Genomic DNA, 26793 nt, shown 5'->3' with positions numbered 1-26793 from the left:
TGTGTGTTTATCCTGAATGTGTGTCTGGGAGCAAACTGTCCAGAAAGCTATATAATAAGAATGTTAAAATATTTGGAATTTTCTCTTTTATTTTGCCAACTTTCCAACATCACTCAGGACACTGAATGTTTGACGTAGATGTAAAATAGCTATTGGAAACAGTTCAGTTACCACTAAGCTTTAGGGATTCTGGGTTTTCAGATTTTTATTTTATTTTATTTTATTTTATTTTATTTTATTTTATTTTATTTTACTTTATCTTTAGAAGGGTTTTTTTTTTTTTAATGTTTATTTATTTTTGAGAGAGACAGAAACAGAGCTTGAGCAGGGGAGGGGTAGAGAGAGAGGGAGACACAGAATCCGAAGCAGCTCCAGGCTCTGAGCTGTCCGCACAGAGCCCGATGCAGGGCTCGAACTCACAGACCGTGAGATCATGACCTGAGCCGAAGTCGGACGCCCAACCGACCGAGCCACCCAGGCACCCCATTTTTAGAAGTTTTAATACAATGTGGGAATAAGGTAATGTACCCTTTTGTTAATTTTTTTGTAGCTTTAACTTTTTGTGATTTTTATAGCTGGTCAGAATTACTAGGGTATAATTTTCATTTGTTCAATAAATTATTGAACACCTGCTATGTACCAAGTATTGTGCTAGTGTTTTAGAATACAGTGGTGAAAAATTCTGACATGAGATTAACCAAATAATCATACAAATTTAAATAAGGATTTTTGTGTCATTTTCTGTCCCTAGCTTCATTTCATGGCGAGTACTACTCTGAACAAATAGGTGCCAAACTTGAATCCCCCACTCACAATTTTATAATATACTTGGATTTTGTTATTCTATTTAGATGACAGGGAAAACAGATTTGAAAAAGCAGAAATCAGTTGAAGTGGAAAGAGGCTGCCCATGCTGAGTGAAAGACTTTCTGAGGAATACAGATACTAGGAGTCTACCTTGAAAAATAAAGACTGTGATGTCCCTGTCCATATCCCAGTGTACCAGTTTTATCTCAGTGATTTTATACCTAGGCCAGGCACCACCCACACAAAATAGTGCATCTCTGGGGGCTCCTGGTTGGCTCAGTTGGCTGAGCATCTGACTCTTGATTTCTGCTTAGGTCATGGTCTCAGGTTCGTGAGTTTGAGACCCGCATCGGGCTCCATGCTAACAGTGCAAAGCCTGCTTGAGATTATCTCTCTCCCTCTCTCTCTGCCCCTCCCCACTCATGCCCCTCTCAGGATAAATAAATGAACTTTAAAATCGTGCCTTTCTGAATAGGCGATTTCCATTCATCCACCTCTGAGTTACCTTGTATCCTTCATTCAGCACAGCCTGCCACAAAACATGTAGGACTCAATACCCAGAAGATAAGAAATGGGAATTTATATAATCCATTGATGACAGATGATGGCCTAAGCTGAAAATATAAATTTCTTCTGTATCCCCCACTTCATCAATTTCCAACTTCTATAGAATTCATTATTTATTTATTTATTTATTTATTTATTTGATGTTTATTTTTGAGAGAGAGAGACAGAGACAGAGCACAAGCTGGGGAAGGACAGAGAGAAAGGGAGACACGAATCTGAAGCAGGCTCCAGGCTCCGAGCTGTCAGCACAGAGCTCTTCACAGGGCTTGAACCCATGAACCGTGAGATCATGACCTGAGCCGAAGTCAGCCACTTAACTGACTGAGCCACCCAGGTGCCTTATTTATTTGTTTGTTTGTTTATTTATTTAGATGTCCAACTTCTATAAAATTCTTTAACACATTTCTCAAAATCAGTTCTCTTTTTAAAATATTTTTTTAAATGTTTATTCATTTTGAGACAGCAAGAGAATGTGCATGCGTGGGCAGGGGAGGGGCGAGAGAGAGGGAGAGAATCCCAAGCTGTCAGCACAGAGCCTGAAGCGGGGCTCAATCTCATGAACTGTGAGATCATCACCTGAGCCAAAACCAAAAGTTGGATGCTTAACTGACTTGAGCCACCAAGGCGCCCCCAAATCAGTTCTCTTTTTGAAGCCCAGAATTGATTTTATTCCAGGCTTGTCTCCTACACTCATGCATATTTAGTTCTGATTTGGGCTTCCTAGATAACATTAGCATATCGGTTGGGATGCTTTCAGTTGTGAGTGAAATTCAACTGGTGACCCTAACAAGGGAAGCTCTTTGCCTTACTGAGTAGAAAGTCCGGGGATAGGGGGAGCATCTGTACTGGTATGTTCAGAGGCTCAACCATACCAAGATTTCAGTCTCTTTCCATCTGCCATCCAGAGTAACAACATTGTCTTGACGCTCTGCTCCTTAAACAAAGTCCCCTTTTAGAGTGACTACTAGCGGCAAGTAGGCTTATGTCTCTCTAATTTACACCCAGCAGGACATGGAGCAAAAATTCCTATGATCGGACCATCTTGAAACCAATCGCTGTGACCAGGGAAATGCCACATGCTGATGAGGGTGAAGCCAGATGTGAAGTGTGAGATGAACTTAGGGAACAGTTGTAGGAAAGGAGCACCTCCTATAGGACAAACCCCCTACACAACTGATCCATCACCAAGTCTGGTCAGTTCTGCCAGCCACTTCTCTCTACCTCTTCTAACACTGGTTCAAGCTGCCATCATCCCACTTGTAGCACAGTCATAGCCTATGTCTCCTTGCCTCCAGCCTTGACCCTCTCTACAGTCCATTCTCACAGCAGCAAGAACGAACTTCTGATGATCTAAAAGCCAGATTTTATTTCCTTCCTTAAAACTCTCCAAGTGGCTTCCTTTAGCAATTAGGGTGGGAAAAATCCAGTCTCCTTCCCTGAGCCATAAGACATTGATCTAGCCCCTGTTTTGCCTTATCTATCCATCCTTATCTAGAGGCATGCCCTCTACCCCTTATCTACTCTAGCCACAGAAGCCTACTTTGAATCTCTTGAACACATCTAGCTCACTCCCCCTCCAGGGATTTCTACATTGCTCATGATGGTCTCAGCTCAAATGTAGCTGCCCCAGAAAGTCCTTGTCTATTCCATCTAAAGGAGCACCTTGACTTCCAGGCACTCTGGCCTATAGCCCATTACCCTGATAGACTTTATTCATAGCACTTGTTCTTACCAGAAAATGTGTCCATTTTATGCACATTGTCTGATTCCAAGTGCTGGGGATATAGTGGCAACAAGAAATTTTTCTAATTGTAATGAAAAGAGCCAAAAATGATTAGAAGTCATCTATTCATTTCTCTGACTCAGCAAGTACAGAGGACTCGGGCTAGAGAACCGAAGAAAGAAAATGAGAATGAGAAAAGCCCAGGTCCCTAACCCCTAGCCAAAGGAACGATGGCAAGGGTTAAAAGCATGGACACTGGAGTCAACGAGACCCCAGCCAGCCCAGGCTGGGCATTATCAGTTGGTACTGCTTACCAACTGTGGGCCCCCGGTATGCTACTCAATCTTTTTGGACTTTGGGTTTCTCCCACAGAACAGGGATAATGATAGTACCTAACTCATGAGGTTGCTGTAAGCATTGACTAAGATAAGGCACATAAAGCACCCAGTACAGGGCGCAGCACGGTGCTCACATTTACTGAGTGCTTAGCTGGGGACTGGGATGGAGACAGCAGTCCAACCACAGTTCGGCCCCGAAGAGATGCTCTGCCCCTTGCCTACTCGCCCGTCTGCTCTGTTCCTAGGACAAGCAAGCTGAGCAAAGTTTCCCAGCTACAAACCCCTAATTAAAGAGGAGAGATGACATCCGTGACTGATCATATAAACATTGCAGATTCCAAGCTCCCCTCTCCTGCTGCCCCCAGTCCCTCTCCCCACCCCTCCCCAAAAACTATTTAAATAAGAACAGATTTTACCACCCACCTTGTGGGCAGTCTCTAAGCTAAGGCTGGGGACCAGCTATTTATCCTTCAGCTGCTGTGGGAATTCAACACATACAAATAAAGCTGCTTTTCCAGCCAAGTGTGTATTTTTCCATCAGCATGTGGCCCCCCTGCCCAGGTTGTCTTGTTTAGGTTGGGGTGGCCTGAGGGAGGGAAGAGCAGGGTGGGGGGTATGAGGCTGTGGTTTCAGAACCTGCTCCCCAGGATAGCTGGCTGCAGGGCAGCGTGGAGCCCCGCACAGGGCTGCGAATGAAGCCCCAGAGAGGCTGGGTTAAGCCCGGGATGATGGACACAGATGTGCTATGCCCAGAAACAACACATTCCACTTTTTCCTTGCTTCTTGGCCAGTCGCCCCTTGCTTCTGCCATGGCCCAGTGAGCACCCATCCCTCTCTCCAAGTCTCAGTTTCCATCACGGATGACAGGTTATCCAGTGTCTCCCTCATGCCCACCCCCATCTCCCACCCTGACCCAGGATTTCTCCCCTTCACGTGCTTTCCCTACTTGCCTTTCCCCCTGACCCCACAATCCCATAGACTATTCCCCCTTCCTTCCACGGCCTGAGTCCTTTAGCCAGGACCTTGCAATTCTGCCTCAAAAACAGGCCTGCTAAGGGATCTTTCTCCCCAAACCTCCCATCAGAGGCAACTTCTTGGGGGGAGGTTTTTTTTTTTTTTAATCCGCTAAGTTCTCTCCAGACCTGGGAGTTATGTTTGGGGAACCGCCCAAACACGGTCAGGTAGTGAAGTGGTCTCTTCTGGGGGGATGTCTGGGTTTCCTTCCCCTGTGAACCCACATACTTCCTGCCTGGCTTCAGGCCCCAGGTTTTCAGCCTTCCTCTCAGGAGTAGCTCTTCTGGGTACCCTTCGTTTTCCTTCTCAAGTGTCCTCAAGGCTGAGCATGCAGATAGCTCAGAGCTCCTGGACAGACCCCTCACTCTTCGGATTGGGCAGGTAATAACAACCACAGCTAACATTTCTCCAGTACTTCCTACATGCCACCACTGCTAAGCTAAGCTCTTTACATGAAAAAATCTCTTTTAATCTTTTCAATAACATTCAGAGTTTAGGTACTATTATAATCTCCATTTTACTGATGATGAAACAGAGAGGTTAAGTAAAACCTAAGGACAACTGGCTGTTAAAGGGTAGATCTGGAATTCAAACCCAAGCGTGCCTGACTCCAGAGTCATATTTAACAACTGTATGGGTACTGTTCCAATATTGAAACCTCTGTCTCCTCAGTTTCCCCCGAGAGCAGCGGCAGGATAAGGGGCAGGTCCCCTCATTCAGTTTCCTCCTCTGCAAAATGAGAAGGGAGCTAAGATGACTTCCAAGGTGTCTCCTGTGCTGCTCTTTGGCAGTTCTGTGATTCTGAAACTGACTACTTGTGGGATCCGAGGGCAGAGCCTGCTGGTCTCAGGCTCAGTGATGAACTAACGTGAGGTTGATCTCAGCTACCTTCTCACCTGCCCTTTCCGTTCTCTCCCCTCTTCCAGCACTCTCTTGCCCTGTGACGTTTACTCCCTCGGGGCCTCCCACCCAGGACACCATCCCCATACAGCCTATCCTGACAATCCTCCTCACTTCCTTATTCCCATTCTGCAACTGCCCTCTCTGCCCTAACAGTTGGTAAGAGGTTAGTGGGTTTATGCCTGGGCCATGGGGAGGAGGTGATCCAGGGAGGAGGGTGGCAAAGAAGCCTCTTTGCAAGTGACAGACTCTAACAATGTCATGTGAGCAAACAAACATCATTGCTTCACAAACTGAGAAGTCCAAATGTACCTTCAAGTAAGCCATTAGAAGGATGTGAGACATGAGGCCATCCTTGGACCAATCACTGTGGCCAGGGAACAGAATAAACTGAGAAGCTTGGCTCACATCCCACCTCTGGAGCCTGGAGTGGAGCCAACCCCACCCGAACAGCATACATTAGGGAGCAGTGGGAATAGTTGCCTTTAGGAAAGTCCAATTGATGTTTCTGGAGAAAGGGAAGTGGTTCCCGGTCAGGCTAAAGCAAATGATGCCCTAGGCAAAGGGCCTAACCTGAAGGAATAAGGAACTATAATAGTGGAATTTCAACCACTGTGGTAGCCAGGGGAGGAGTTGTTACAGAAAAGAGGGTCAGGGAACTTGATGGCCCTTCAAATCTCACCACAGAAATATCTGCCCACTCTGCTTTCTTATAAAGGGAAAGGGCATGACAGATCTGCTGAATTGAGTGTCAGTTCTTAGGAATATAAATGTAGCTCAGACAAGAAGCTATCTGTTGTTCTGTGTTATTTGCATCTCCTGGCCACATGCCCCTCTTAGGCTGGGAAATAGAATTTCTATGGATTCCTGAAATATGTTAATTTCTTAATTTTTTTTTTCCCCCAACAGTAATTAATTGAGCACCTTTTTGCACAAGGCCCTGTGGAAAGGACTGAGGACACCACAGTGGATAAGTCCAATATGGTCCCCGTTCTCGTGGAAACTTTCTACCAAGCCCACCCTCTGTTCTGAGAGAAGGAGCCCCTAGTCTTGCTCAAAGGACAGCTCTGAGCAGCCGTATTTTGTTCAGTGTCATCCCACGTAACCATACCCATTCACATGCCACAGTTTAGTGGACCAGGACAGGTACCTGGCCTGAGTGGTCAGTCCATCAGTTGACCATTGACCTATGATTTGACCTAGTGTAGAAAAAGAAACTTGGCTAGTCAGGTTCTCACTCAATCTCTCAGGACATTACCCTGGAAAATACCAAAAGAAAACAAGGTAATTAGCCAGAAATGGAGGCTGAAAAGGAAGCACACAGAGGGCTTAAGGAAGAACAGGGGTCATAGTGAGGCACATGTAAGCGGAAGTTATGAATGAACACAGACTGTGAGTCGAAAGAAGCAATGAGCCTGGGTAGCTCAGTAGGTTGAGAATCTGACTCTTGATTTCAGCTCAGATCATGATCTCAGTTTCGTGAATTCAAGCCCAGCGTTGGACTCTGCACTAACAGCCCAGTGTCTGCTTCAGATTCTCCCCCTCTCTCTACCCCTCCCCAGCCTGCGCTCTATCTCTCTCAAAATAAACTTTTTAAAAATTAAAAGGAATTTTTAATTCACTCACTCACTCACACACCAATTACATGATCGCTGGCAAACAGTGGGATGCGGTGTCAGAGCCTGGGCCATATCCGGGCCTTAGTGGGTTTCATCTCAGGATCTCGGACTGCACCAGCGGGTAGGTCTGGCCTGACTGAGCCTGCCCTTTTCCTGCCAGACCAGCTTCCCCTACGGCGCCGGGCCCACCTGATCATCGGTGGGTGCCCAGGCTGGTGCTTTGGGGACTGCTGGGGCCCCACGGTACGCAAACGTGCCAGACCGCGGAGGAACTCTTGGTGGATGCCACGGCACCCACCCGCGGCCCACGAAGCCCACGTGCAGCATTTGATCCGGGAGGCCGCCCGGCGGGGCTGCAAGGAGCGCGTTGGGTCGATAGAGGTGCCTCGCAGGAGAGCCAGCAGCGGCCGTGTTCAAGGCGCACCCGAGGGCCTGCAGCCCAAGTGGCAGCGCCCCCCGGAGTCACCACGTGCTCCCCCCCCCCCCCCCAGCGTGCAGCAGTGCCCAGGCGCCTGACTCCACGGCTTCAGGAACAAGATCTAGAACTCTCCTTTGACCCAGCAATTCCACATCTGGGAACGTATCTTACAGATACACTTACACGCGTGCTAAGTGACATACATCCAACGTAACGTGTTGCAGTGTTTGTAGAAGCAAAAGATTAAGCAACTCAAATGTCCATGAGAATGAGGGAGGGTTGGTAAATACAATTTCGGATTTAAACTACTGCAAAAAAAAAAAGGGGGGGGGGAAGATCTTTAAGCTATGTTAGTAGGTAACATAGATGAAACAAGCAGAAGCAGAATCGTGGTACCTACCTTGGGCAGAAAGAAGTAAGAAAATATAGGCATTTTGTTTGTATATGCATGGAGAAACTCTGGAAGGATATATAAGAAACTTACAACAGTGGTAACCAGTGAGTTTGAGAAGTGGGCAAATAGAGACTGTTAAACGGGTGCATTTTATTTATTTTTCTTAAGTGTTATTTTTGAGAGACAAAGAGAGACAGAGCATGAGTGGGGGAGGGGCAGAGAGGGGGAGACACAGAACGTGAAGCAGGCTCCAGGCTCTGAGCTGTCAGCAGAGAGCCCGACGTCGGGCTAGAATCACGTACCACGAGATCATGACCTGAGCCGAAGTCGGACGCTTAATGGACTGAGCCACCCAGGTGCCCCTAAACAGGTATATTTTATTCAAACCATTTGAATGTATTCTTATTTAAAAATTAAATTTATTGGGGCGCCTGGGTGGCGCAGTCGGTTAAGCGTCCGACTTCAGCCAGGTCACGATCTCACTGTCCGTGAGTTCGAGCCCCGCGTCGGGCTCTGGGCTGATGGCTCAGAGCCTGGAGCCTGTTTCCGATTCTGTGTCTCCCTCTCTCTCTGCCCCTCCCCCGTTCATGCTCTATCTCTCTCTGTCCCAAAAATAAATAAACGTTGAAAAAAATAATAAAAAAAATAAAATAAAAAAAATAAAAATTAAATTTATAAAGAGGCTTTTATGTAAAAGGAGGTGAGGAGGAGCAGTTGACTGTGGTTGAGAAACTGACAGATCTCAGAACAGACCTACAGAGGGCAGTTTGCTTGCTACTGGCGGGCTCCAGGCTGACCACAAACTCCCGCTGGCTGGATCTCAGAGCGCCCTCACAACCAGAACAGCCTTCCGGGTTTAGACATGCTGAACCCAGCCCGACTGCGTTTTCTGGTCTTAGATTTACTGAGAGTCTGCCTCCCTTGTTATTCCACACATATCCTCTTGAACCTCCACTTGAGTTAGCCCCTGTGTCTCCTTGTTCTCCACCTGGTCCCAAAGGAACAGCCGAATGGTCTTTCTGGCAGTCGGGCCACCAGAATGGATGGGTTTGGAATTCTGTCTTCGGCAGGAGTGGAAGAAAGGTGCTCCTGGAGGCATTGTCTGGCCTCTCAGAAGGCCCTGACAGCAACTGGCGTCTCATTCCCAGGATTGCAGGTTTTTACTGAACCCAATCTCTTTCCCTTACCTCGAGAGGGAGCCCACCCGCTTTTCTTGGAGACATCATCACGCTCTGAAGCAAGGCTTGAAGGAGGTTTTCTGGGCAGGGAGTGGGCGAGGAAGGCCGCCCAAGGAGAGGAAAGGATGCTAGTTCTTTGCAATTCGCAGAATCCGGAAACTGCAGGAACAGGCTTTGGGTCTGAGAAGAGGCTCAGGGGCTGGATAACAGGAAGTCCAGCTCGTTGCCTGCTTTCGTTAGATTATTCTCTACTTAGCCCAGTGCCCAGCACACAAAGGGCGCTTCAACATGGGGGAGCCAAACTGATCGTGAGCCCTCTGACCTTCAAACCTGAGCCTCCTTGGCTGTGCTCCAGATGCCCCAGGACTCGGGACGGATTGAGGAAGAGCCTTGCCACTCTGATCATTCCTCTCTCGAGGAATGCAGCCCCACCTCTGGCTGCACCCCGCAGAGCCACCAGCAGCAGCAGCAGAAAAGAGTTGAGGGACACACGTGATACTTCACTGGTGCTTTATTATACAGAAGAATCCAAATATTTACATCTTGACAATTCTTACACTTCCCACAGCTGGAGAGGGCATGGGCCTGGAACCCAGAAGTGATATAGGGGATAAGGTGGGTATGAGAACTTGCTACACCAGAGCAGAGGTAGTTAGAGGAGATGGTGCCAGAAAGGATCAAGGATTCTAGCTACTTTCCATCATCCTCACTTATCCCGGCCTACTCATTCTTGGCAGCTCCTCCTCCTTCTCCTCCCTAATCCTTAAGCTTTTTATTCTTTCTGGAAAAGGAAAGCTGGGAAGGAGTTTGGGGAATAAGAAGTGGGGAGAGAGAGGCAAAGAAAAGGCCCAGCTAGAGGCTCTGTTCATCCATAGTCTTCAAATCTCAGCACTGAGTTAAAGAGTTTTCCTCTTGGTGGGTACTGAGGTGCTTGACAAACCAATGGCCCACTAAAGAACTTTCTCTTCCACAAGTTGGTCTGAGGGGAGATTGTGGTTGGCACTGTTTGCCAGGGCACAACACATAGAGGCCTGGGCAGCACGTACCAGGTCAGCAGTTCCCAACATTTCTGCCATCACAGCCCTTTGGATGGATTCGTCCCCGTGGACACCATTTTGGAAGATTTCACATGCCGCGAATTATTTGGTTTTTGATTTTGTGTTTCATCAAAGACATGGATAATCTACTGATTATAATGGGGATAACCAAAAGAGTAATATACTGACTTGCTAGAAAGCCAGTCAGAAACAAAGAAACTACCACCTTATTTGGGGTAAATGTACAACATCTACTAGGCTTTTTGATTAATGGAAATCGTTCATGGCAAACACCTCCACTCCCTTCCCCTATACCTCTCCTCTGTCCAGAAGGGCCAGACTTGGCAAATGCCCAGATCTTTAGGGGTAAATGATAAGATGACAGCGGTACCACCTAGAGCTTGCAGCCAAAACACACTGGCACCCTTTTCACAAAAGAGGCCACCTGTAGGGAACTGTTCCATCACTCCTAAACCTCTAACACATGGCCACTTTATTCCACGTTCCACTCAACACTGGCTCCCTGACTCCAAGGTGGAAAATGATCACGTGGAGTTGGGGGTAGCTGTGAGGAGGGGACTGGGTGACTTCCTAGAAGTCAAAGCTCCCTGAAATCATACCAACTCTGTCATCCCTGGGGCATCTCAGAGAACTCCTTTCCCCATAATAGTCACCAACTCCCAGTACCCAAAGCAGGGCAAGCTCCTTCCACGAGAGGGTCTTGATTAGCCCTGAGAAAGGGAGACCAGGGGTTCTCAACCAATTGATAAATGAATTCACCTCATCTAGTGAGTGCCTACTCTGAGGTCAACCTTGTGCTAGGACCCTAAGGTCCTTCTATGATTACAAATTCGGCACATTTAGCTTCAGAGCCTGTAAGAGTCCAGGCAACTTAGCGGGTCAAATGAGATTTAGAAATATGCCAAGTTCCACTCGTCGTCTCTGCCTCATCCCTCTACCCCAGCCTGGTCAGCCTTGCTGACTCATGTCAGAATTTCCCCTGGGCCCTGAGGGCAGCAGAGAGAGAAAACAGAAGCTAAACTTCAGGCTGTCAAGGACCTTCTCAGAGTTGTCTTAATAGTAGAGCCCCTTTTCTGAGTCTTGGATTCCCTTTTTATGTCTTTGAGAATGTCCTAGCTCTCACCTCCTCCTCCTGAGATTGAATGTGTACATGTTTGGGGTGGAGAGCACTCTGGAATGCTCAGAGGCACTTGGTGAACCATAAGGCAGGAAGGTTATGACTGGAGATGGAAGGGTCAGGCCTATTCGGGGCACCCAGGAATCCCAGATTCCTATAATGCTTCCTACTGAACAATACATACAATGCAAATATCCCTCCAGTTTGCTGGCCAGGGACCCCCCCCCCCCCCCCCCCCGTCCCACAGAGAAGGCAGGACCTAGGATGCAAAGAAAAAACTAGGCTTGTGGCAGGAGTTGGCAAGGGTCATATGGTGGAGAACCACAGGAAGGCAACTTAGAGCCAGGAGGAAGCCAGACAGCCATGGACTTCCCTGTGTATACCCTGCCAGGATCCAGGAACCCTCTCTTTTACTGAGGGCAGAAGTTTCATTGGTGGTTGGGCTTAGGAAGGAGGTGGGAGCCAATGTGGGATCCCCTTAACCCTGCCCCATTTCCAGGGGGTAGAGGTTAGAACCACAAAGGCAGCCTCTTCACCATCTTTCCAAGGGCAAGACGGACGGCAAGGTAGAGAGTATGGAGAATCTTCTCTGGTTGATGGAATCACCAACTTTACCCCAGGTGAAATTCCCAGGATCGGGGTTTTCTAGGACTTGTGGCATCTTGTGATGTCACTGAGTAGCACTAGGTGGTACAGAAACGAGGGCCCTGGGAAATAGCAGTGTTAAATTCTGTGAGATGTTAATAGATATCCCACAAAACCAACAACCAAACAAACACCTGTTGTCAAATAATCTGGGGGAGCTGGGTTAAACAAAGTTCAACGGATTTTACTGCTGCAGGAATTCTCATAGCCTTTACTATACTAATATGTACTGTGACTCTCCAAGAAAGGACAAATTGTGCAGTATCTTCTAAAACTTCTTTTAACAGAGAGTCTTTTTGCATGGCATAGCTCAAGATTAACAGGACACAGAACACATTTTGTATGTAGTCCATGAGTCACAGGGTAGATGCTCAAGTGCCCTTTGGCAGTTCCCCAATAGGTCTTTCTCTGTGAGGTCCCCCTGCCCCATTGTACCCTGATCCTTGACCTGCTCAGCCCTCTACCCCAGTCACTCATTTTCCTTAGGCAGAGAAATTTCCCGATCTCTGGTCCACAGCTTCAGACATGACAAGGAAGAGGCCTAGAGGAAGGCCAAGGGGAAACCAAGCCAAGAAGCACACACTGGTGGTGGCCACGGGAGAGAGACCAATGGAAGCCATGGCCCAGTCCCTGCTGTGGATCACGCTGTTGAGTTTTGGTTGAATTTATTTTACAAGCAGCCATCATTCATGGAGTGGGACGAGAGGGAAGGGAAGAGATGGGAAGAGAAGGGTGAGGAGGGACATTTATAAGTGTGAGGCGAAGGCCGAGGCAGAGGGCTGGAAGGCCCTGCCCACTGACAAGCCCCCTCCTGCTGACATGGCTCCCTCTGCCCTTAGCAGCAGTTCTCCATCCATGGAGGGTTGTGGGTTCCCCAAGTGGGTTCCTTCTGGCTCTACAAAATGGCTGCCCTCCAACCTAGGGTCCCCCGGCTGCTGACAGGAGATGAGGGTTACCGAGGGGAAGCCATAGGTCTCCAGCCCAGGGGGCCGCCCAGCCTCAGAAGTTTCCAGAATGAGATCCACATCAGAGAAGGCCACCAGGGCCTGGGTAGAATCGCAGGAGCTCTTCTCCAGCTCGCTGGCAGCAGTGTAGGCTAGGGGCCCTGAGGTCCCCATGCAGGGCCAGAGCCGCCACAGGTCATCCCGGAAGTGGGGGTTGAAGAGTAGGTAGAGCAGTGGGTTGAGGCAGGCCGGCAGGGGTAGTACCACAAGTAGGACAGACTTGACGGCCTCAGGGGTGACGGGGAAGAGGCCCAGCATGGAGGCAAAGCTGAGGAAGGCCACAGGGCAGTAGAGGAGCCCATCTGCGAAGATGAGCCAGGCCACGTGTCTCACCATGGCGCAGTCCCACACAGCCTCGAAGTCGCCCCTCGGCAGGTCACAGTAGAGTTTGATGTAGGCACCGGCCACTACCAGGAAGCAGAAGGAGTTCATCATCACCAAGGCCACGGCAAAGCCCAGGGCAGCTGGCTGGCCCTCGGGCGGGGCGTAGGGCAGGCAAAGCGGGGAGGCCCCGTATTCTCCCACTGAGACGAGGGGCAGGGCCGCGGCCAGCCCGGCCAGCATGAGGCAGCCCAGGGTCCCTGCTCGAACACTGCTCAGGGACGGTGCCTTCCCGTAGGCTCGGACGCAGGAGACGGAGACGCTGCACTGCACGGCGGCCAGGGTGAGCAGCAGCACGGAGGCCTCGGACCCGAGTACTGCCAGGAAGCCTGTGGCCTGGCAGCCCAGTCCCATCTCCCAGCGGGCTCCGTACTGGGCGAACTGGCCAAAGGTCAGGGCGTCGACTGAGGCTAGGAGGCCACAGGAAATGCCAGTCAAGGCGTTGGCACCTGCAATCGCGCCTACGACAAACTTGACCGGGGGCAGGGGGCCAGGGCCACTGGCAAACACGCTCAGCAGCACCAGCCCGTTACAGAGCACGGAGAGCAGCACGATGGCCCACACAGCCAGGCGGATGCCCCAGCTCTCAAAGAGGTGCTCGCAGGGCTTGAAGGGGCCTGTGGGAGAGAGGACCAGACATTACCCCTGGGTCAGAGGCTGCTTGACACAGGGTCCTGGGGATGAGGCCAGGGAGGCTGATGCAGCCTCCGTCCTCCGAGAACTCCCGGTCTGACGGAGGCTGACAGGATCTCTGAGAACTCTCAGGTGGGGTTAGGGGGAGGAACAGTGGGGACGTACACAGCCCTTCTTCCAAGGAACTGCGGATGGAGTGGACACTCACGCAATACACTTAGAAAATAGAAACACATAATGAACAGATTTGTGCACAAAGTACAAATTGGTACAGTGCAATCCCAGGCATTGAGGAAATGTTCAGCAAAGCAGTCTTTCCAAAGCAGCAGCATTTAGAAGAAAGGAGGGGTAGAGGTGGGATAAAGGAGTGGAGAGGGCATCAGAACTGGGGATATGGCTGGGGTAGAGGCACAGAGATGGGAGGGGCTGCCCAGAGAGTGACCAGTCTGTGTCCCAAGGCTCTGCTTCTCCCAGTCAGTGCCCAGTGATCCACTAGGGACCCCACCATGGATGAGCCCTGATCAGGTATTGTACCGGGCTGGCTCTCCCTCGCTCTGTGATGGGGACACAGACCACATTTGATACTCACAGAGTCCATCAGTATTGGGGAAGAAAAGCATAATAAGTAAATTAAAATGCAGATGCCTCTGGGTTTTTCCAACCTGGTTTTGCACAAATGGGTGAGATCCTGGTGTTTTCCACCTCTCTCCTCAGGTTCTGTCCTTAAGTCACCCCGTAACTTTGGACATACTATGTCTTCGTTCTTTTGACTTCAGACTCCTGTTCTGCAATGTATTTCTAGTCGCTTGGGAATTTGAGAGGCTTTTGTGGGAACCATTTTCTAAACATATTTTTTCCCCGATTACTATCTAATAGATGGTGATTGTAGAAAATTTGGAAAATATAACACAGAAAAATTAAAACTGTTTATCATCCCACCTCTCAGAAAGAACTCATCATTGTGGTAGGCCTCCTATTAAAAAAATACATACATACAGATAAGTTTTTAAGCTAAATTGGGACTTTCTGTGTATAGTTTTTAATTCTCTTCTTCAGTTACAATTTATTATGCAGACTTTCCCATACCTTTATCTTCCTCCAAAACATGTTTTCAGTGGCTGCGTAATAAATACTTTTCCATATGGATGTACCATAATTTATTTGACCATTTATATGAGCTATTTTAAAAGAAAGTTAGGACTTTGACTTCTGGAACTTCCTCTTTTACTTCATCGCTGCTGATTATTGGTTTTCACAAGTGAAATTTCTGTGGCAGTGTGAAGCATGTGGGTTTTCCAAGTCAGGAGAAAAACACCACCTGTTTCCTCCAGACTGTTAGTGGTCTTGCTCTGGGCTGGCACTAGAGGGCGCGCTGTAGCCACTAAGTGCTACAAGCAGGTGTTGGCAGTCAGCAAACGCTATTTGGGCTTAGAACAAGGAGACAAGGCCAAGGGGCGCAAACCAAAGAGAGATGCAAAACTGGGAAATGGAGGTGAAGCGAAATGGAGAAACACACTGTTTATTGCTTTCTGTTCATTCTGAACAGCTCCTGCCCTGACTTAAGCAATGGACTACGGTGGGAGGGGTGGGGTAGCCTGTCAGCATTTTATACCCAAGGGAAGGGACTTCTTTGCTCTAAACATGTTACGTTGCATTGCATGGAAGAGAAAGAGAATTCTCTTTCTTTCTTCACAGCAAGATGGATTCAGGTTAGACTCTAGGAGGCTTTCTCAGCTGTAAGGTTTGGACAATCCTGTAAGGAGTTATCCAGAGGTACTGTGGAGTTTTTTTCACCCTGGAGAGTTTTATGAAAGAGAGACTGCAATCTTCCTGGGAATGAGCAGAGAGGGATGGAGAAGGGGACCTTTCAGAGTTCCATCTGGCTCTAGGAGTGTGCAAAAACAGTGCCACACTCTACCCTGAACAGTGCGGTAAAAAAGACAGTCTTTCCTGCTTCTTTCTTCAATGAGAGAAATTTTCTCCTGGTTAATTTCTTTTTTTTTTAATTTTTAAAAATGTTTATTTACTTTTGAGAGAGAGAGAGTGCGAGCAGGGGAGGGGCAGAGAGAGAGGGAGACACAGAATCCGAAGCAGGCTCCAGGCTCCGAACTCTGAGCTGTCGGCAAAGAGCCCAATGCAGGGTTCGAACTCATGAACTGCAAGATCATGACCTGAGCTGAAGTCGGACACTTAACTGACTTGAGCCACCCAGGTGCTCTGGTCTCCTGGTTAACTTCTGATTAGCTGATTTGTGAAGGCTTCTTTGACTCCCCTCTCCCCACAGCCACCCCTCCCTTCCCCCCCACCCCAGTGCTGCTCCAGACAGACACCCAAGGGAAGAACGCCAGCTCCTTCCCCAGGAGTCACCAGAAGTGGCGGTCCTCCCCACAGAATGTCGGTTCTTAGGCAGAGAAGGTGCCTGAAGCATGGCTACAAACATGCCAGGCTGAACCGGCCTCTCTCTCATCAAATAGTTGGGTGATCCTTCCTCAGCCCTGCCCCCGACCCCACACGGAGGCGCTCATCTCACCTGGAACGGGGCTACACTGGATGCTGGGGTGTGGCTTTGTGTCCTCCATTTCCAGCTGCAGCTCGTCCAGATCCAGATCATCTGAGAGGTGAGGCCAGAAAGTGGCATGGGGCCCCGGTCTTGGTGACAGTCAAGCTCCACCTTTCTCCAAATGCCCACCCCTTTCAGCTGTCATCTCCAACTCACTCTGCCCAGCACGGCTCACCCCGGCAGCCCTGCACATCTCTTCTACTCTTAGGTATAAACATTCCGTCAGCTCCCTATTATGCACCCGTGGATTATCTGCATGGTCGGTCCTTTACAGCAAATGTTTCAGCTGGGCCTTGCTGACCTCGTCCTATAACTCAGCACGCTCGTGTCTCCTCCAGGCAGCCTAGTCCGTGCGTGCTGCTTAGAGTAGGGAGCTGGTCAGTGTTCAGAGGAGGTGAACCAGGGATAGTGAGTGAGCGGAAGCTATTTATTTGCTTGAGAAGCAGTCAAAGCCATGGGGGGATTAACTTAGGAAAGGCAAGAGTAGGTACGGATACAACGGCTGTCCTCGAAGAGCTGAAGTCCCCGTTAGGCATAAAGGCACGTCAGAATCAGGATGGGTCATAGAAGGAGGCAAACTAACAATTCAGATGGAGAAGTTTTAGTTCTTACTAACACAAATAAGCTCCCACACTTAGAGTTGACCCGACAAAGAGGTGGGACTGAGGTCCACGTGTGCTGAATGCAATGTCTGCCACCTGCTGGGCATTGGGCAAGTGCAGGGGAGCTCAGGGATGAATGAAACACGGTCCTGCCCTCAAGGGGCTTATGGAGACAGAAGAGAATCAAGCTGTCCTGACAAAGCGTACTGTGTCAACTAATAGGTTTATTTAACACAAAGGGCCGAGAGTCCCTGAGCTCTTTCTCTGTGCCAGACTATGCCCAGCGAGTCCTCATCTGCGTGGTCTCGTCAACCTTCGTGGCAGCCGCACAAAGCAGGTGTCCTTTGACACCATTCGATAGACGAGGAAACTGAGGCTCATCGAAGGTCAGTGGCTTGCCCCAGGTCTCCCAGCCAGCAAGCGATAGGGCGAATTTCAAACCCAGGTTTGTCTGACTACGGAGCCCAGATATTTAACTGTTAGGCTTTCCCAGGCGAGGAACTGATCTGGGTGGGCTGGAGGAGATGGTCGGGGGAGCTTTACAGATGCAGGAGCTGGGCATAATTTGTCGCTGGAGATACCGAAGGAAGCAGAAAGTCCCTGATGGGAGAAAGGGCAAGTCTATGCTGAGTTAGAGGCCAGACTAGATCATCTTTACCGATCTTTCCGATTCTAAGTGTAGCCTCTGCAATCCCATTAGCCAGAGAAAATAGGATTAGAAAGATAAATCCATTGTTAAAGAAACTCTGTAACTTGTCTGAATCAAAATGGGATTTTTTCCCACCTCTTATTCACTATTATAAGGTTTCTTAAACCAGGGGCTGTGAACTGCAGGGGTGTTAGAGACACCTTGGGGGGGTCCATAAATTCTTCAAGAATTTTGAAATGATAATCTTAAACCTCTTCTAACTTAACAAAAACAAAACTCTTGTTTGTGGTGATAATTCAGCATCGAAAGACTTTTTAAAGAATAAGCCTTTAGTGTCTCTGCTGAGACTGGGAAAAGTGTCTGAGGCCCTAAGGGGTGTGAGAGAATTGCTTCTCTTGAAAGGGATGCCTGCACATTTACTTGGGTTTCAGAGACAGTGGCCTGTGGGCTCTTCCTCCATCACACAAGTAATGGAGAGGTGACTGTGTCATGCTCGTCCCCATCTCTGTTTCGTGTGGTTCGTTTCCTTCCTCCCCCACTTAAAGGGTAAACATCTTCAGCTGGGCATTTTCCCAGGAGGCAGGAAGGTTCTGTGGGGCTGCTCTTGGCCCAGACAACATCAGGGCGGGCAGGAGGCCGAGGTGTGCCCACAGGGTCCTGGCATTTCCTCTCCTCTCCACCTTTCATTCCCTGCCCACCCCTGCTCTCCAGAATGGAGCTCAGCAATTCTTTGAAATCAGAATGCATGAATGAAATGTAAGGGGTGAGGCCCGTGGCCTCCGTCTGAGGCTGGGAAAGTCACAGCCAAGGTGTTGAGTAACCACTCTTCAAACGAGGAGGAAATCAAATCTGGCTGCAGCGCAGCTCCTGGCTTTCCTCCTCAAGGCTTATTAGCTCCCACAGGAAGTGGGGGGCCCTGCCCTAGCTCCCGTTACCGGCGGCAGGCAGCCCACGATTCTGACGCCCTGTGGCTCTCCAAGACCTAAGCCTGGTGGAAAGTTTCACCTTGAGGAAGGAAAGTTTCCATTCCTCCTTCCAGCCCCCTGAGGGAGTGTACCGCAGACAGACATCCGGGAATGTCCCCTGGGGACAGCTGTCTGCAGGCCCAGAGCCAGCCTGGCTGCTGGGCTCCTCCTGGGGTCCTCACACCCTCCCCCGGGATGGGCTTGTACACCAGGAGGGAGACCCCAGAGACCCCCTAGCTGCTTGCCCAACACTGGCCTCCATAAGCTGCGTCCCGGACTACACAATACACCTTCCCTCCACACACACGCCAGGAGGCACCCAGTTCCACTGGTAACAGCAGCAGTGAACATACTCTGCCCTCTATAGCCTATGAGATATGTAATATTGTTCTCATTGCACAGATAAAAGAAAAACAACCCAAAAACCCAAGGCTCAGGAAGGGTGAATGGCTTGTCCGAGGCAACTCAACTGGTAAATGGTGTAGTCGGGCTTAGAACCCATGCCTGTCTACACCACCATAAGATGTTTTCCTTTCATGTTTAGATCTGGTTTTTCTGTTTAGATTCTCCATGGGTATATTGTGCAAAGGGGGTTAGAGACTGAAAGAAATCTAAATATCAGGGGCCCTTTTTTGCTTCCTCCTAATTCTACCTGTGTTCTGTCACATGGGGTGAAGGTGAGGGGGAAATGGAAGCCTTGCTCTCTGCCCTTTATCTAAGACACCAGCTGGCAGACGATCCCTGAGTCCCCTTCGCTGCCTACCTCCACCCTTCTTTCCTTTTACCCCAACTCTTCCAGAAACAGACTGATGTGGCCCAAGATGGCCCTCCTCAGCAAGGTCCTCTTGCAACCAGTGGCCTCTGAAGGGCAGGACAACTTGAACAGCGATAATCCCCATGCTGTTCCTTTTGGCTCTAGCACATATAGCGAGGGGACTTTTCTTTTTTTTTTTAAGCAGATTTGATCTAATTAATTTAATTCAATCCTGCCTGGCTCAGGTCGATTAGAAAGTGGATGTCTTCTCTGAGAATGCCCTGACGTTGAAGGGCCCAGGTGGCAAGGGAGCAGCCCTGGAGAAGAAACATGTGAGCCACCAGGGCAGGGGTGTTATATAAGATACAGTTTGGGAAGCATCTTGTGATCCTCAAAGGACTTGACAAATATAGAAACATTTCTACCGTCATTGTCGCCGTGGTTATTTTCTCCCCAACCACTTCTGGGCTATGTCCTTAGAGAGACAAGGTGCAAGCAGAGGCACCTCCCAGGTCACCCTTGGGGTTTCCCTCTGCAGCCCCTGCCAGAACCCCTCCCAGGGTCCCCCAAGCCTCCTCCCTAACTTCCTCTCCACAGCCACCCACCTGCCCTGCCCAGGGCCTCCATCACTCACATTGGTTCTCAGCATGTCCGGCAAGAAGGCCCAGGGGCCTCTTTGGAGGCTCCTCCTCATCAAGGTGAAAGTCCTCAGCCTCCCACTGCCCAGAGGCCTTGAAGAAGCTGGCACAGACACCATAGGCACAGCACTGGTAGGCATAGGGCACCTCCAGGATCCTGGGGGTTCAGGGGAGACAGGAGTAAAACGGGCTGCCTTAGCAACGTTTCGGCCATCAACCCACGGACCCAGCACTTGGTGTCTGCCTTTCAACCCCAAAGCGCCCTGATTACAGTGCAGTCAGCCCCCTGGGCTTTCTTTGTAAGGGTCTTACAGCCTGGATCCTGCCTCTGAAGGGCTCTGAGCATAGTCTAATCTCTTCCTCACTCATGTTGGGAATTGAGATGGGAAGATTTACTTTCTGCCCACTGTTTATGGAGTCCCCTCAGCAGGCTCAGAGTGGGGAGCAGTTTCCCCAAGGCCACACAGCACTCCGGTGCTCTGCTCCCCTCCCTCCCAGCCAGCGACTCTTCTTTTATATTTAAGGAGACAGGGATTCTCCTCGTGACTCTTTCTTACCCTTGCCCTCAGTAACACCCACGCCCTATCCCCCCGCCCCTACCCCTGGGTACATCAGAGCTGAATCTGGTGGCCTCTGAGGGTGAGGGCAGATGCCTCCAGGCATGTCGTTAGCTTGCAGCAGATGGGGCTTGGGCCACACAGGCTGTGTGCTGCTACTGCTGTTGCAAGCAGAAGGCCTGGATGTCATTAGCGCGAGGGACGGGCTGGGCGGCTTATTTTCCAGCGATCAGTGCCCTGGGCTCTGCCCTGACTGCAGGGGCCCAGATGCCGCCCAGGTGAAGACCGGCAGTCTGGGTGCACTGAATAGGGCAAGGAGCGAGGAGGTCCAGGGGCCTTCACATCATCTTACTTCTGTCCTCACAGGAGATCTCAGGGTCCCCCCGGGCTGGTACTTGGGACAGAAAGAAACGCTATGAACGAGATGAGGAGGGAGGGGAGGCACGAGCAAGCCCTTCCCATTCAGTAGTGGCCAAACCCTAAGCCTTTGGGCCATCAGTTTTTTTTCTTGAGGTGAAGCCCTGTGGCTTTCTCCCTGTCCCTCCATGGCCTCTCCAGCTGCTCTGGGACAAACCTGTCTAGGTGTGGGGGAAAGCGAGGCCCTCACCTCAGGTTTGGGAAACTGTCCTTGGAGAAGGCCTGAGACAGAGCCAGGTTCCCTTTGAGCTTCAGATGCATCAAGCCCCCAAGGCCAGCCAGGGGCAGTGTGGTCAGCTGGTTGTCTGTCAGGTCCCTAGGACAGTGGATGGTCAGGGTTATTGGCAGTCAGTGGGATTGTTGAAGGGGCAGGGCTGTGCTGAGGGTGTGGCCAGTGTGCCTGGGATGGAAGCAAGAGGAGAGGAGCAAAGGACAGGAAATCAGCATAGAGAGACGAAAGCATAACAAGCTGGGGGAGGAGGATGGTCGAGGGTGGCTAGAGGCACCATCCATAACTCATTCATCACTCATTCATTCATTCATCAAATATTGGGGGCCAACTCTATACCAGGGACTCCTCCAAGGTGATGTCAAGCCATCCCGATTCGTGAGAGAGCCCCTTAACCACAGCTCCTATGCCCAGGTCCCAGTCCCATCCAAGGGTCCCTGTACACCCCACTAGGGCATCTGCCTTTGGTGCCTGTCCCCATTCCCCTGCTTTTCTGATGACATAAGAGGCCAGAGCTGGGGGTGGGCAGAGCTGGCCTCTGGCTACATTCAGGGATTCGGTCATCCGTTCTGTTTTGCAGGCCCGGCTCCGTAGCCAGGGATGAGGACATGCATGGTCTATCCACTGGAGACACATCACAGGAGCCAGGGCTCCAAACCAAACACCAGGACCACAGACCGTACGTCGTGGAAACAGCCTGGACTGGAAGGCAGGAAACCCGGAGCTGTCACCGACTCCCTGCATAACCAAGGGGAGTCACAAATCTGCCTGCGTTCCAATGTCCTCATCCTTCAAAGGGATAAAAATATCCACCCTACCTATCTGGCCGGAGTAGAGCAAACAGGAGAGGGAAGACCGAGGTGCGAGTTTTGCCAGGCTCCGGCCCAGAGCCCAGAGAGTGGCAGACAGGAGGGGCACTGTGAGCCTCCTGGGAGGCTTTCATTCCGGCCTTTGCTTCGAGCGAGCTTCTCCCCCTGGGCCTGGAGACGTGAAGTGAGGGGTCGGGCTGGATGATCTCTGAGGCCAGGGCTGGAGCTAGCCCAGAAGGACTCTGGGTGTTAATCAGAAAAGAGTCCCATTGGGGTGGAAACAACTTCAGGACAAGCAAGCAGGCAGTTGGCTCCCCACTGGGTGGGAGCCCTTGTGCAGTACACAGCCCGCACCACAGTGTGTGGCAGCCCCATCAGAGGTCCTCTCCAGCCCTGACATAGCGACCACACAGCCCGCACGCTATGATCGTGGGGTCCTCCACCACCCCGCAGAATGGCAGCCCTCTAGAGTTAATGCTCATGTAGGGGACTGCTGAGTTGAGACCCCGGCTCCCACATCTGCTGCCACCGTCCCAGGCTGTAAAGGAGTTTTAGGCTCGTACATCCTCTTTACTGGGACATGTAGAGGCTGGGGGAAGGGCCGGGACAAGGGGGCACCGGGAGGGCTGAGGCTGCCAAAATGTTGCAGAACATTAGCAGACGATGTTCCAGAGCTTGTAGGAGGCAGGCTCTCTGTTTATCGGGCCCCACAGTCTGTCAAACGGACTGTCAGAATGATTGATTAGGCTGGAGGCCCCCTCCCCGGGATGTGTGGTGCATGTCCCCGCTCTGGGGTGGCCCCTCCTGCCCCCGCTGGCCAGCCCATAGTCCTGATTGGTCTCCACCATCCGGGAGGAGAGGGCAGTGGGCACTTACAGCTTGACTAGAGAACGCAGCGTCACGAAGGCCTCAGGGTGGATGGACCGGATGGCATTCCAGCTCAGGTCCCTGTGAGCAGAGAGGGTGTAACGGGGGACCAGTGACACTTGGAGGACTCACTGTTGCCCATCCTGAGTTCTTCACTCACTCCCCACCTGAGCTGCCCCCGGTAGCAGAACCCTCAGCCTCGTGGGGAAGGTACCTGCCGCCCGGCTCCCAACCTGGCTGTGGCCACAGGAAGAGGGATTTGGCCGCTTGGCTTCAGAGTCTCATCACCCCCCTGGGCACCAGCTGGAGAAGTGGCTTCAGAAGCCATCCGTACCGGGAGGCACCTCTCTTCTTGTGCGTGTGCTGGGGGCAGGGAAGCTGTGGGCATGTCACTGCCATGTATGCTATGGGTACGGAACGTGCTTGGGAGAGGATCCCACCCCTGGCTGCGGCAGGATACTCACAGGGCTCTCAGGGAGCTCAGCTGGCTGAAGGTGTCAGCTCCAATTTCCCAGATGCGGTTGTGCTGAAGGCCACTGGGGCAGCAAGAAGAGACTAGATGAGCCAATAGGCTCGGATCCTGGCTCAGTTCCACACCCCCCATGCACTAGGAGGAAGAAGGGAGAGCCCCCCACTTCTCCTGGCATGCGAAGAAAGGGCCCGGCCCGCGGAAGTCACCAGAATTAAAGGGAGCACAAGGGGATCCGGTTGCCTTGGGTAAGTGGGTCAGGAGACAAAGCCACAAAACCATCCCTGTGGCCCAAAAGGGAGTCAGTTTCCAGGGTTCCCACCGGGGCTGGCTCCCAGCCCAGCCAACCTCACCCCTGGGTTCTCCAGACCTTAGCCCAGCAGCGGAGCTCTGCCCCACCCTGGGATGACCCGATGACTGGCCTAAGTTGCGGAGCAGAGCTCAGTGGACTGGTTGTCTGAATGGGAGATAGACCCTGGGCCTCAGCAATGCTGCAGACCCTCTTTCCTCTGGCATATGGACAAACAGGACAGACCCTCAGACCCCATTCTGCCTTGGTCCCAAAAGGCGTTGCCCTGGGACAGGGGACAGACACAGGAGACAAGAGAGACCCTGCTAGCTTGAAAAAGCAGACGCTGAAGGACAAAACAAAACAAAACAAAACAAAACCAGAAGCTGGGTGAAAGAGCTTAGAGCATTTTTTAAGTGATTTTTTTCCTTGTCAAATTTGAATCCTAGGTTTCTTCTCCGGTGTATTAGTGTGCAGGTGCATACATACACCTCTGTGTGTGTGTGTGTGTGTGTGTGTGTGTGTGTGTGTTTAAGGGGGTTTGGAAAATGAGAGAGCATGCTCTCAGTCTTCTGAGGCCTTCCCTTGTCCAGCCTCCTAGCCCCGATATGACCCTGCCCCTCCACTGGCCCTAATCACTACTGCCTTTCATGTTATTAGTGACCCCCAATGAGCCACCTTGAGACTCTGCTTCGGTGTCAGCTCTGTGGTCCCTAGGGGCCTTGCCCAGGCCTCTGCTGAGCTCCCAGCCTGAACCTCCGAGTTCAACAAGCTCAGAGAAGGGAGAAAGTTCAGAGTGTGCTTGCCTGCCGTCACCCCTGCCCTCCCCCGGCCCCCACTCACATTTCCTCCAGCTTCTGACACCTATGCAGGCTGGGCAGCTCCTCGATTTGATTATGAGACAATTCCCTGGGGAAGAGAGAAGGACCAGGTTAGGGTGAACTGGGGGCCAGGAGAAGAGGCTCTGGCCAGGACGGGCTTTCCTGTCAGGCAGCCGAGGGCTGGGAGGACCCTGCAGGGACTTGGCTGTTGACACACCTCAAGGCAATTGGACTTCTCACCCCTTCCCCCTGCTGAGTCTGGTTCCTCGCTGCAGGGCCTGGATGGGGATCATGTGGCATTTTTCCAACAGGGCTGCCTCATCTATATGAAGGCCTGAGGGACCCTGGGAGGGTCCTGGGGGGAAGGGCACAGGAAGTGAGAGGGGCATGGAGACGAGAAAAGGAGCAGAGGGTGAGGGGCTCAGAGACTGAATGCACGGAACATATCAAGCATTACTGAGCAAGCTGGCCAACGCCAATCTGTGTAAACATCACCCATCGTCCCCGTGCAGAGTTCACAGGGAGGACAGGCTAGGGCCCTTAGGGGTCATCTGGCGCCCAACCCCTTCATCTAACAGATGAGGACACTGAGGCACAGAGAGGAGACAGAGCCTGCCAAGGACACACTGCCAGGCAGTGGCAAGGCTGGGTCTGGAGCCCATGTCTCCACCCAGTCTAGCTCTGTTCGCGTGTAGAGTGTCATCCGTCAGTCTCCCCATCTTAGGCTGTAGGCTACGGTCCGTGTGGACGAGCCTCAGGTTCCAGCTGGTTTCAGGGGAGAAAGAAAAACTCCCCTTTACTTCATAGGCCACTTAAATACCTCCGTGGCTGCACAAGGGGCTAATTTTCTTCTTATTACTAGGTAAATAATGCCATTTATTGAGCACCTACCATGGCCAGCGCTATGTGCTGTACATGAACTTTTTTTCAACCCTCACCCATTTATCCACATTTTGCTGGTGAGGAATTGGAGCCCTGAGACATTAGAGAGTGAGTCCAAGTTCATGCAGCTAGTAGGTGGCAGAGCTAAGCCTCCAACGCTGGTCTGACTCCAAAGGCCATTGTCTTTTTACCCTGAACAAGAGAGGACAGCCCAGTGCTTCTCGGGCAGGATCTCAGCAGCAGCCCAATGTGTCCCACTCTCCAGGAAGAGAGGTAACCAAGCGGGACAGGAGCGGGAGGGGCCTTTGCCAGCCCATGGGAACAAGGGCACAATGCCAAGACTGGAGAATGCTCGTGAACCACTCACAGGACTCGGAGCCTGGGTAGCTGTTGGCACATCCCCAGTGGGAGCAGCCGGATGCCTGCGCGGGTCAGGGTCCTGTAGAGAGAACAGAGACAGGGCTGGCACCAGGCCCAGGGCCCTGCCATCCCCAGCCACCCGTCTCCAGCTCTGGGCCTGATACTGACATGGGAGCACAGAGCTGACAAAAGAGAAGTGGCAGGAGGCACAGGGCAGGGGTGGGGCTGCAGGGAGAGAAGGCAGCAGGCCTGGCATCTGAGCACCAGGCTCCCCTGGGACTGGAGGAGGGTAGGTGTGGGCAACAGACAGAGAGGGACACAGCCCAGGGGCTCTCTGCTTGGCAGACAGTTCCTGCGTGCCCAGCCCACCCCACCCACCCATCGTGTCCCCACCCATTGTCTCATAATGGTCTCCAGCAACACTGGCTATGTAGGACAGGAACTAGAATCTGGTCTGCTCTCCTTAGAGAAGGGGGATAGCCATGGGCACAGAGTAGATAGGAAAAGACTAAACAAAACAACCCTAGTGGAACCATGGGAACCACGCACAGAGCCTGCTCCCTGTGCCCTGGGGAAGGGGGATGGGATGGGAAAGAAGGGGAGGACCAGGGGCTGGGACAGAGAGGGCTGTGGGGGCAGGTTTGGCTGGGGACAGGGTGTCCCAAGGAAGACCCAAGGCCGAGGTCATTCTTGGGGACCTATTACTTCCCTCATGGAAAATTTTCCAGATGCCAGCAAATCTAGGGGAAGACAATAGAGGCACAGAAGAGAGTTCCTGTCCCAGCCATGCCATGAATGAGCCATGTGACGTGGGGCAGGACAGTTGGCTTCCTAACACCCACTCTGGGTGTTTGCTTGATTGTTCCATTCATCCTTTTAAAATGTATTGAGGGCCTACTACGCTCTGATACCCCTCCCCCACCCGGCAGTCTATAATGATAGAACATATGAGAAATCCTTGTTGGAATCACGCTTCGGAAAGGCAAAGAAGATGTGTTTCCACAACCCTTCTCCCTCTGTGGCGGGGTCCTCAGCACCCTCATGACTTGGGGTTAGCAACTCTGAAGTCATGCCTGAAAAATGCAAGCATAGGAAAGAGAAGACCAGCCTCCTCACCCCCAAACCACCT

The 26793-nt window shown here is 51.2% G+C and overlaps 1 protein-coding gene across 3 annotated transcripts in view; it reads right to left on the bottom strand.

The window, feature by feature from the left end:
* Positions 1-9453: 9453 nt before the first annotated feature.
* LGR6 (leucine rich repeat containing G protein-coupled receptor 6) overlaps positions 9454-26793 on the bottom strand; it is a 121530-nt gene continuing 104190 nt past the window's right edge. For 2 of the 3 annotated variants that reach the window (XM_047841001.1, XM_047841003.1), the window contains exons 11-18: positions 25672-25743; positions 24445-24510; positions 23308-23379; positions 22853-22924; positions 21129-21254; positions 19961-20121; positions 16327-16407; positions 9454-13780 (exon numbers count right to left, since the gene is read on the bottom strand). In XM_047841001.1, coding sequence (XP_047696957.1) covers positions 12525-13780; positions 16327-16407; positions 19961-20121; positions 21129-21254; positions 22853-22924; positions 23308-23379; positions 24445-24510; positions 25672-25743 — 1906 coding nt within the window. In that variant the 3' untranslated portion in view covers positions 9454-12524. The remainder of the gene's footprint in view (positions 13781-16326; positions 16408-19960; positions 20122-21128; positions 21255-22852; positions 22925-23307; positions 23380-24444; positions 24511-25671; positions 25744-26793) is intronic. The other variant, XM_047841002.1, reaches the window with a different exon arrangement.

Source organism: Prionailurus viverrinus, chromosome F1 (genome assembly GCF_022837055.1).
Source record: "Prionailurus viverrinus isolate Anna chromosome F1, UM_Priviv_1.0, whole genome shotgun sequence".
Lineage (NCBI taxonomy): Eukaryota > Metazoa > Chordata > Mammalia > Carnivora > Felidae > Prionailurus > Prionailurus viverrinus.
The sequence above is the reverse complement of the archived record's forward strand: the minus strand, read 5'-3'. Positions and strand labels throughout refer to the sequence as shown.